General features: G+C 51.1%; 1 protein-coding gene across 1 annotated transcript; it reads right to left on the bottom strand.

The window, feature by feature from the left end:
* Positions 1 to 8,029: 8,029 nt before the first annotated feature.
* Positions 8,030 to 8,935, bottom strand: LOC148549875 (uncharacterized). Its single transcript, XM_088495826.1, has 2 exons — positions 8,805 to 8,935; positions 8,030 to 8,723 (listed from the first exon to the last, which is right to left on the bottom strand). The coding sequence occupies exons 1-2, from the start codon at positions 8,933 to 8,935 to the stop codon at positions 8,030 to 8,032; spliced, it is 825 nt and encodes a 274-aa protein (XP_088351952.1).
* Positions 8,936 to 10,172: the final 1,237 nt, after the last annotated feature.

The following is a 10,172-nucleotide window of genomic DNA, read 5'->3' on the forward strand; positions in this document are numbered from 1 at the left end:
GTCGCTTCGTTCTTCGCGCCGAGCATTAAATACTCATAATGGGTTGGAAAACCCCGCGCGTGAAGACCATTGTGCCCCTGGTCCTTTCGCGCTTTGTGTAGCGGTTTTTAAACAGTTTGCCTTTTCTTTCCCTTCCTATTCTTGCTCCTCCTACTTCCATTTTCTTCTCTCCCTAATATCCAAAGCACCGTTTCTGCATCTTCGCGCGTTCCTTTTCCTTTCAAGTCTTCCGCAACCAATCCGGGTAACCACTATTCTCCTCTCTTTCTGCTTCGAGGCTGTCTTGTCTTTGCTGTTGGTTTTTCTACTTGTGCTTGTTACTTGTTTTGCTGCATGTTTGATTTGCATCGATAGATAAATTTTTAGTGCCAAGTAGGTGCGTTAGGGGGGGTTACCATTCCAGGGTAGGCGTTTAGGTAGCTTGTTATGATAGATAACTTCTAGCCATGCTTGGTCTTAACTGTTGAATAGGACGAACATAGTTTCTGGGCTTTATCTGGACTCCCAACCTCATAAACTAACGGAGTGGTACCCCCACTGTAGGTATGCCTCGCATCGTTTCTCGGACTTCTCCTTCCACCGCGAATTACGACCCTTACGCCTGGGTGACTTCCGATGTGAAAGACTCGCCAAATCAAATGGACGAGGGGGAGTTGACGGCAAGGTTCTGAGAACCGGACCGGTCAATAAACCGGTAGAGGTACTGGTTCAACGGTTTAATGGTTAACCGTGGTTAAACCGTGGTTGAACCGGTTTAATTAAATATTAAAATAAATATATTAAATTTTTTAACTTAGTGATCACTATCTCATTATTCCATCTTCAAAATAAAAAATTCCTAAATAATTTTACTCAGCAACAACTCAATAACAAATAAATTAATTCAGAATCAGCACAAATACCAGAAGTCAGAACAATAGTACTCCAAAAATCAGAACAATAACACAAAAATAACTCACAACATTATATGTAATCAACAATAATAGTCCAAAAGTTAGAACAAATACCAACAATCCAGCTCTCTTCACAACAACAATGAACAAGCATATAACCCAGAAAAAAACGATTCGCGATAAACATATCCAGAAAAACAGCAATCAACTCCCAGAAATCAAACTGAAGAAGCACTGGAGGAGCTTACCGTTGACGACGTCGAAGAAGCAAGCAACGAAAAATAGAAAGGCAACGATGGACAGAGAAACCCTAATCCCAAATCAATTTGGTCACTCAACAATGATCGAGGCGATCGTTCACCGCCGTTTATTGGATTTTTTTCCGCGACTGAGCGCCATCAATTCGAACCTTTCGTCTCGCCTGTAACCTAGTTTAGTTCGATCAATACCCTTTCTTCTTCACTGTCCAGTCGCCATCTCCAGTCCGCCACACTCCCAGAAGGCCAACACCGTCCCGTTCTGCAGAAGCCACCAGCGTCCAGTTCTTCTCTAGACTCCGCCGTCCTTTCTGTTCCGTCGTGATCGTCTCCCTCATCTCCGACGGTGCATGCGCTTCCTCTCCCAGAGATTGAAGCTGCGAGTTCCTCTATCCCCCACTACGTGAGCTCTATCGTCGTCTTCTGCCTCTCGCCGCCTTCTCCTTCAGCGCGACTTTGGTGTGTGTTAGCAAGGTTTTGGCTTTAGGGTTGGATTTTGGTGAGAGAGAGAGAAGGGAAAGAGGGTGGGGGGTGTCTGTCTCTGCCCGTTTGGGCTTTCTTTTCAGTTTTCCCAATTATTATTAATCAAAACGGTGCAGTTTTGATTAGAAATAGCTAACCGGCACTCCAAAAAACCGGACTGGTTCACCCGGTTCACCGGTTAACCACTGGTTTGACCGGTTTTTTGACCGGTTTTTTGCAGATCGGTTTTTGGCATCAACCGGACCGGTAAGAGGGCCGGTTTCCGGTTAACCCGGTCGAACCGGCCGGTCCGGTCCGGTTCTCAGAACACTGGTTGATGGAGTTCTGACAAGCCGAGTATCTGTGTGGAGGGACAGATGAGGAGGCCAATTATGACGTCTTCGTTCCTGCCCCCAACGAACGGCTGTATGAAATTAATTTTCATTCCCCCCGGGTTGCCGACTGGATTTGGTTTTACAAGGCCATGTTCACCCAGGTGGGCGTTCGCATCCCATTTTCTGACTTTCAGATGGCGCTTCTCAGCCGGATATCCGTGTCGCCGTTGCAGCTGCATCCGAACAGTTGGACTTCTATCCGCTGTTTCAAGATGGTGTGCGAATATCTCGAGCTGCCGGTGTCCGTGGACGTCTTTCTCTTTTTCTTCAACCTTACTAACCCTTCCAAGGAGGGGAAAGCGAGGAAAGGATTCTTGTCTTTCCGATCCGCCCAGGGTTGAAGGATATTTGGGTTGTTCGAGAACTCTTACCATGGGTTCAAGGATAAATATTTCAAGGTCCGTCCCGCCAAAGGTCGCCATCCATTCTGGTTGTTGTTGGAGGGGGAGCGCCTCATCCTGATGTATTGGAGTTTTGGGGCGGGGTCTAATACCTTCATAAAGGTGACTTATAAAGGAATGTCTGCTGTAAATAAGAGAATTGCCGACGTGTTGTGGGCAGTTTTTGGAAAGAACCATGTGAACCCCCACCTCCTCATGGGCGAACGGGAGGTCGCCAGGAGTTATATTTGTGAGCTGCTTTGTCTTGTGTTTTTTGCATTGTTATTCGTTTTATTTGGTTTTATCGGCTTCACGACTAACACGTTTGTTTTTCCGTTGCAGTGGAGATGTCGGCTTCTGTGACAGGGCTCGAGGGTCTGTATAAGACCTTCTTGGAGGATAGCGATGAGGAGAAGGCCGACGAGAAGGTTGTCGGGAAGCCGGAGGACCTTTCTTCGGAGAAGAAAGATCAGTCGGTGCCTTCACCTCGTGACGCCAAAATGTCTGACAAGAATCCTATCGACGCGCATACTTCCCCTATTCCTGAGGAGACGGCCGGCATTGGACATTCCTCCTCCCGACAAGAGAGTCCCGACTTAAAGCTCGTCCTACTCCCAAAAGGCAGAGGGCATCCTCTAGCCCTGAGGGGACTCTTACTGTGATGGAGAGGAACTTCGATGCTGGGGCTTTCATCGACTCCCAACTGATCCCCGGCACGGAGGATCACTTCCTTGGTACCGAGCTGACGAGCCAGGCGAGGTGGATGTATTGCACGCTGCTTCGTGGGGCTGTAATAGCTCGGAAGGCCGAGTTCGAGTTGTCGGGGATGCAGTCACTACGAAGAAAACTTGAGTCTGCTGCCACGGCCAACAACGAATTCAAAGTTCAAGTTGAATTGCTTCAAGGGCAGCTGTCCGAAGCGGGGGAGAAACTCAAGATTGCCGAGGAGAAGGCCATGTCTGTCGAGGAAAAAATGAGAGCCTTCGATGAGACTGTGTCCCGTTTAGCCGAGCAGGAGATGACTCTGGAGAGCCAGCTGAACGCCGCGCAAGGTCGGGTGGTGGCCTTGGAGAAAGAGCGTGATGAGGCCGTCTCGCTGGCTAAAGCTGCTCAGGCCGAGGTTGAAGAGCTCAAGAAGAAACACAAGGCAACTAAAGAGCAGGGGAAGAACGCGATCTTCATGACTGAGGAGGCCCTTAAGGCTCAGGTGAAGATCGTGGCTCCCGATTTCGACACATCAGCCATTGGAGTATTCAAGACGATCAAGGATGGCAAGATCGTTGAGATGTCGAGGAAATGAGCTCTTGTGCCTTTATGTTTTTATATGGATTTGCGGTTATATTGTTATACCTTTAAAATACGTTTGATCAGCTTATCGTTGCCGTCGTCTTTGCCCGTGGTGGTATTTTTACTTCGTCGCGTTACTGTTTTGTTGGTGTGAGCTTAGTGCTCGTTCATTTACCGTTGTGTTGGTAGCGGGGCCAGGTCGTGGCCTTTTGTTATCGTTGTAGCCGTTCGTAGTGGCTGTGGTTTAGGTGGCCCCCAAGGTGATCAGTCCCGGGGTGCCGTATTGTGGTTCTGTTTAATGCGTTGAGGAACTCGTCGTCGTGCGATGTGTAAGTAGGAAAAAGGATAAATAGAAATAAAATTAGAAGAAATGGTAAGTAAATATTAATCGGCAATTAAGCAAGTCTGTTACCATTGACAGATACAAAGGGAAATGATTAAGCTCGCTAGATCGACTGGTCGGCATACTTGATATAAGAGTAGAACCTTCTCAGGTTGCCGCATTCCAAGTTCTTGTGACCTCCCTTCCATCGAGCTTCTCCAATTTGTAGGCGCCGTTGCCAATCACTTCTTTGATCCTGTACATGCCTTCCCAGTTTGCCGCCAGTTTACCTTCTCCCTGGGTCGGTGGGCTGATGTCATTGTGTCGCAAGACGAGGTCGTTCTACCCAAATTCCCTTTAGAGCACCTTGGTGTTGTAGCGCAGGGCTATTCTTTGCTTTAGTGCTACCTCTGACAGGTGGGCCTTCTCCATGGTCTCATCCACTAGGTCCTTCTCTACTGCTTCCTCAACCCCCTTGAGAAGTACCTGTGGGCTCGGTTTGCCGATCTCAATGGGCATCATGGCGTCTACCCCATATGTCAGGCGAAAAAGGGTTTCTCCCGTTGCTGACTGCTCGGTTGTTCGGTAGGACCAGAGGACCGAGGCGAGCTCGTCAGCCCATGCTCCTTTCTTGCTGTCTAGTCGCTTCTTGAGGCCAAGTAAGATGACCTTGTTTGCGGACTCGACTTGTCCGTTTTTCTGGGGGTGTTCTACCGAGGAGAATCTCTGTTTGATGCCCAAGCCTGCGAGGAACTCTACAAACTTCTTGTCGGTGAATTGCGTTCCGTTGTCTGAGATGACGAACTCCGGGATGCCGAAACGAGTTATCACCTGCCTCCACATGAACTTTTTGCAATTGGACGAGGAGATGGTGGCCAGCGGCTCGGCCTCTATCCATTTGGTGTAATAGTCAACGGCGACTACGAGGTATTTGACTTGCCCTGGGCCGACTGGGAAGGGTCCCAGGAGGTCGACTCTCTACTGTACGAAAGGTTGGGAGGACGTCATCAGGCTCAGTTCGTTGGCCGGTGCTCTGTGGAAGTTGGCGTTCTCTTGGCACTTGACGCATTTTTTTACGAACGCCTTGGAGTCTTCCATCATTGACGGCCAGTAATATCCGGCTCGGATGAGCTTCCTTGCTAGGGCTTTGCCCCCGATGTGGTGACCGCAGCACCCTTCGTGGACTTCTCGGAGCACGTAGTCCGTCTGATCGGGATGTAGGTATTTCAGCAGAGGTTGGCTAAGTCCCTTTTTGAGTAGTTGGCCCTGTATGACTGTGTATTTGGCAGCCTCCCTTCTTAACGTTTTAGCTTCCTTCTCGTCTCCGGGGAGGTCGCCGTTTTCCAAGAAATTGGTGATGGGGTCCATCCAGGAGGGGCTTATCTTAGTCAGGTGGAGGGCAACCACTGGTTCTCTCGTGATGCCTTGAATGAGGGAGCGGTTGCCGGTTCCCGGTTTCGTGCTCGCTAGCTTGGATAGGAGGTCTGCCCGTGTGTTCCTTTCTCTTGGGACGTGTTGGACCGTGACCTCCTCAAACTGTTTGTTCAGTTCTTTAACCCTCTCTAAGTACTTCTGTAGTAACGAGTCTCTAGCTTGGTAGCTTCCATTCACTTGCGACGTGACGATCTGTGAGTCACTGCATACCTCTAGCCTCGTAGCCCCGACTTCTCGGGCTAATATCAGGCCGCCTAGGAGGGCTTCATATTCCGCTTGGTTGTTCGACACTGGAAATTCAAACTTGACCGACTGTTCGTAAATGACCCCAGTTGGGCTTTCCAAGATGACCCCGGCGCCCCGGACGTCTGGTTGGAGGCTCCGTCTACATGGAGCTTCCATCGTGTGCCCGTGTCCTCGGTCGGATCTCCCGTTACTTCCACCAGGAAGTCTGCCATTGCTTGTGCCTTGATTGCATGTCGAGGCTCGTACCTTAGGTCATACTGGGATAGCTCGATGGCCCAAGTCATCATTCTTCCCGCTAGATCGGGTTTTTGGAGCACTTGACGAATTTCCTGGTCTGTTCTTACGACCACCTGGTGACCTTGAAAGTACTGCCGTAGCCTGCGGGAAGAGGTTAGGAGTGCTAGTGCTAGTTTCTCCAACTTGTTGTACCTAAGTTCTGCTCCTTGTAGCGCCTTGCTCACAAAGTAAATTGGTTGTTGGGCTTTCGCTTCTTCCCGCACCAGCACCGTTGCAAGTGCTCCTTCTATTATGGCCAGATACAGGTAGAGTGGTTCTCCGGCTCTGGGCTTGCCGAGGATTGGGGGTGCTGCTAAGATTTCTTTGAAGTGGTTGAACGCTTCCTCGCACGCAGGGGTCCATTCAAACGCTATTCCCTTCTTCATCAGGTTGAAAAAGGGCAGGGCTTTTGCTGCCGATGCACCGAGGAACCGGGACAACGCAGTGAGCCTTCCCGCCAGTCACTGAACATCTTTGATGCAGCCCGGGCTCTTCATCTGGAATATCGCTTGGCATTTTTCCGGGTTGGCCTCCACCCCCTTTGGGTTATCATGAATCCCAGGAACTTTCCGGCCTCCATGGCAAAGGCGCACTTAAGCGGGTTGAGCCTCATGCCGTGTTGTCGGAGGGACGCGAACACATTCTCCAGGTCACTTATGAGATCACTAGGTTGGGTGGTCTTTGCAAGGATATCGTCCACATAGACTTCTACCGTCTTGCCAATGAGATCGCTGAATATTTTGTTCATCAGCCTCTGGTACGTGGCCCCCACATTTTTCAGGCCAAAGGGCATAACCTTGTAGCAATAGGTTCCTCCTAGCGTTATGAACGCCGTCTTTTCCTCGTCTGGCCGGTGCATTGGTATCTGGTTGTAGCCAGAGTAAGCATCCATGAAGCTCAGATACTGGTATCCCGCGGCCGCATCGACGAGTGCATCAATGTTGGGGAGGGGGTAGCAGTCCTTGGGGCATGCTTTGTTGAGATCGGAGTAGTCCACGCACATCCTCCATCTCCCATTGTGCTTTTTTACCAGGACCACATTTGAGAGCCAGGTCGAATAGTCCAGTTTCCAGATAAACCCTGCTTCGAGGAGGCTGGCCGTTTGTCTGGCCACCTCCTCTGCCCTTTTCTGAGACATCTTTCTTCTCTTCTGAGCCACTGGTTTGGCTTCCGGCTTGATGGCTAGGTGGTGTGACATGAGTCGGGGGTCTATCTCCGGCATGTCGGCTGGCGTCCAGGCAAACAAATCGCCATTGGCTCTGATCATTTTCATCAAAGGCTCTTTTAACTCATGGGGGAGGTTTCTGTTCACGAATGTGAACTTTTCCTCCGTATTCCCGACCCTGAACTTTTCCAGGTCCCCTTCTGGTTCGGATCTGGGCTTGTCGTCAACTCTGGCATCCAGGTCGGCGAGAAATACCCCCGAGGCCTCTTTAGATTTTTTCCTTAAAGAAAGGCTGGCAGTGTCGCAAGCGACTGCCGTTTCCAGATCTCCTTTTACGGACCCTACCGACCCATTCTCAGCTATGAACTTCATTACCAGCATCCTAGTGCTGATGACTGCCCCTAGGTCGTTGAGGATCTTCCTCCCCAGGATGATGTTGTAGGCGGTGGAGTCTCGTAGGATCACGAACTCGGCCATCACTGTTCTTCTCTTTTGACCTTGTCCCACGGAGGTCGGCAAGGAGATTATCCCGTCTGGCTTGATGAAGTGGTCACCGAGCCCTACGACGCCGTGCTGGTGAGTCTGTAGGTCGGCGTCTCTTAGACCTAAAGCGTCGAACACATTGCGGAACATGAAGTTCGAGTCTGCCTCCGTGTCTACAAGGATCCGGTTGACGATAACGGTTCCTACTATGGCCGTTATGACCATGGGAGGACTTTCCCCGACCTCGTCAAACCATTTGTCCTCCGGGCCGAATGAGATGGATGGGAGTTTCTTGGTGCTTCGCGCAGGGGATGAGGAAACCGTGAGGACCTTGGCGTCCTTCTTATGTGCCGATTTCGACCTGGGCGCCGCGTTTCTTGCGGTTACCACGTTTACTATGGTGAGGCCGTGGTCGTTCTCTTCCGGCTCCTAACGTCGCTTTTTTGCCCGTGTTCCATCCTCGCTCTCGTGATCGCGGTTCCGCCTCCTCGGCTCCCTAATGAGGTGGGAGAACTCGGCTAGCTTTCCATCTCTAATTGCCTGCTCCAGCGCGTCCTTCAAGTCAAAACAGTCCTGAGTCTTGTGCCCATAGCCCTTGTGGTAGTCACAGTAGAGGCTCCGGTTCCCCCCTGTTCGCTCCTTCAGTGGTCGGGGTTTCGACAAGATCCCCTTCTCGGCTATCTGTTGATAAACTTCCATGATTGGTGCGGTGAGGGGAGTGTAATTAGTGAACTTCCCGACCCGAGGGAAAGGCCTGGGATTCTTACTCGGGCCGTCGTCTCTAGCGTGTTCATTCTGCCTTTCTCCGCTTCCGTGGTGCCGGTTTTGACTGTAGGAGGGTTGCCGTTTATTGGCAGCCACGACCTGGCTGACTTCTTCGTCATTGATGTATTCTCTGGCTACGCATTGGATCTCATGCATTGTCCATACCGGCTTCGTCGTGAGGTGCTTTCTGAAGTCCTCGTTTAGGAGACCGTTCGTCAGGCATAGGCTGGCAACTGAATCAGTCAGTCCATCGATCTCCAGGCATTCGTCGTTGAAATGATCTAGATATTTTCTTGTCGGTTCTCCGGACCTCTGCGTTACTCCAAGCAGGTTGATTGGGTGCTTTGCCTTGGCTATCCTGGTCGTGAATTGGGCTAAGAAGGCGTGGCTTATATCCAAGAACTTGGCCACCTAGCCCTGCGGGAGGCTATTAAACCACCGTATCGCAGGTCCCGCGAGGGTGACCGGGAAAGCGCGGCACCTTACCTCGTCCCCTACTCCCTCCAGGTTCATCCTGGCCTCGAAGGCCGTGAAGTGCTCCTGTGGGTCTTGGGTTCCGTCGTACCTCATGTCCGTTGGCTTGTCAAAGTGCTTTGGCAGCCGGACTTCGAGGATGGAACGATGAAATGGGATCGCACCTACTATGACTGGTCCGCATGTTCGCCGCGTTCTCCCTTCGCCATCTTCCCGTCGACCATCTTCCTGGTCGCGATCTGCGGCGGCGTGATCTGTGGTGCGCCGCCTCCTGTGCCTGACATATATGAGTGGGTCGTAGTGCCTCCTTGTGCGTCCTTCCTCCCTAGGGCTCTCAGATTCGGACCTTGGGCTACCCGTGCATCGGGAGCGGCTTCTTGGGGAGAACGGGAGTCGCCTGATTCAGGCATTCGCTGGCGATGTTCCCGATCTGCCAATCGACGCTCTAGGTCCTGCATTCTGTGACGCAGTTCCTGCATTATCCTGGCGCTGTTGTCGCCGGTTCCCCCGAAGGGGCGTCTTTCTAGGGATCGTGTGGTTCGTCATGGGGGGGGGGATCTTGTGCGCTCCTCCGAGGATGCCACGATGGGTTCCGCTCTTTGCCCGGCTTCTCGCCCTGCTCCTCTAGGGCCTTGTACTACTTCCATTCAGGCGGTCCCCACAGACGGCGCCAATGTTCGGTAGGTCGGGTACCGGACGGTTCGGGTTGGTATCCTGATTGATGGAGGGGATCTCTCCTGATCCTGAGTTGCCGGGTTGGGGTAGACTACGTCCCGAGCACTTCGTGTGAGAAAGGGGGGTGTCACCTGCAAAGACACTCCGACGCTCAAGTCAGTCAAGTGTGCAGGCGAATAAGGGTTGATTGGTATGTGACGTACCTTGGGGGAAGGGCAGGTTCTTCCCCATATATACCGTGTCAGAGGTGGGCCCTGCAGGGACAGGCCCACCTTCTTCGAGGCTTCCCTTGCACAGCTGTAGCGAAGCTGTCAGAGACACGTGTCAGGGACGCGTGTCCGGGTCGGCATCTGAGCGTCTCACATCCGACCGTTCGGGTCGGGTGGTGCCCGGGTCGAGCCGGCCCTGAAATGGTTTAGGTCAGGCCGTAACACCTCTAATGTTGTATTTTTTTCTTCTTCTTGTTTTTCTTACTTCTTTCTTTCTTTTAGTTAAATGAATGTACGTTCATCCTCTTCCAAGTAATTTTATAGCATTATGTGTTTCTTCTTCTTCTTTGTTTGATTTTTTTGTTTTTATTCTTGTTAAGAGAGTAAAATAAGAAGAAACATGAGAAGGTAAAAGAAAAAGAAAAAGATGAATAAGAAAAAGAAGAAGA

This window comes from Arachis ipaensis, chromosome B8, assembly GCF_059453495.1.
Source record: "Arachis ipaensis isolate K30076 ecotype BB chromosome B8, ASM5945349v1, whole genome shotgun sequence".
Taxonomy (NCBI): Eukaryota; Viridiplantae; Streptophyta; class Magnoliopsida; order Fabales; family Fabaceae; genus Arachis; species Arachis ipaensis.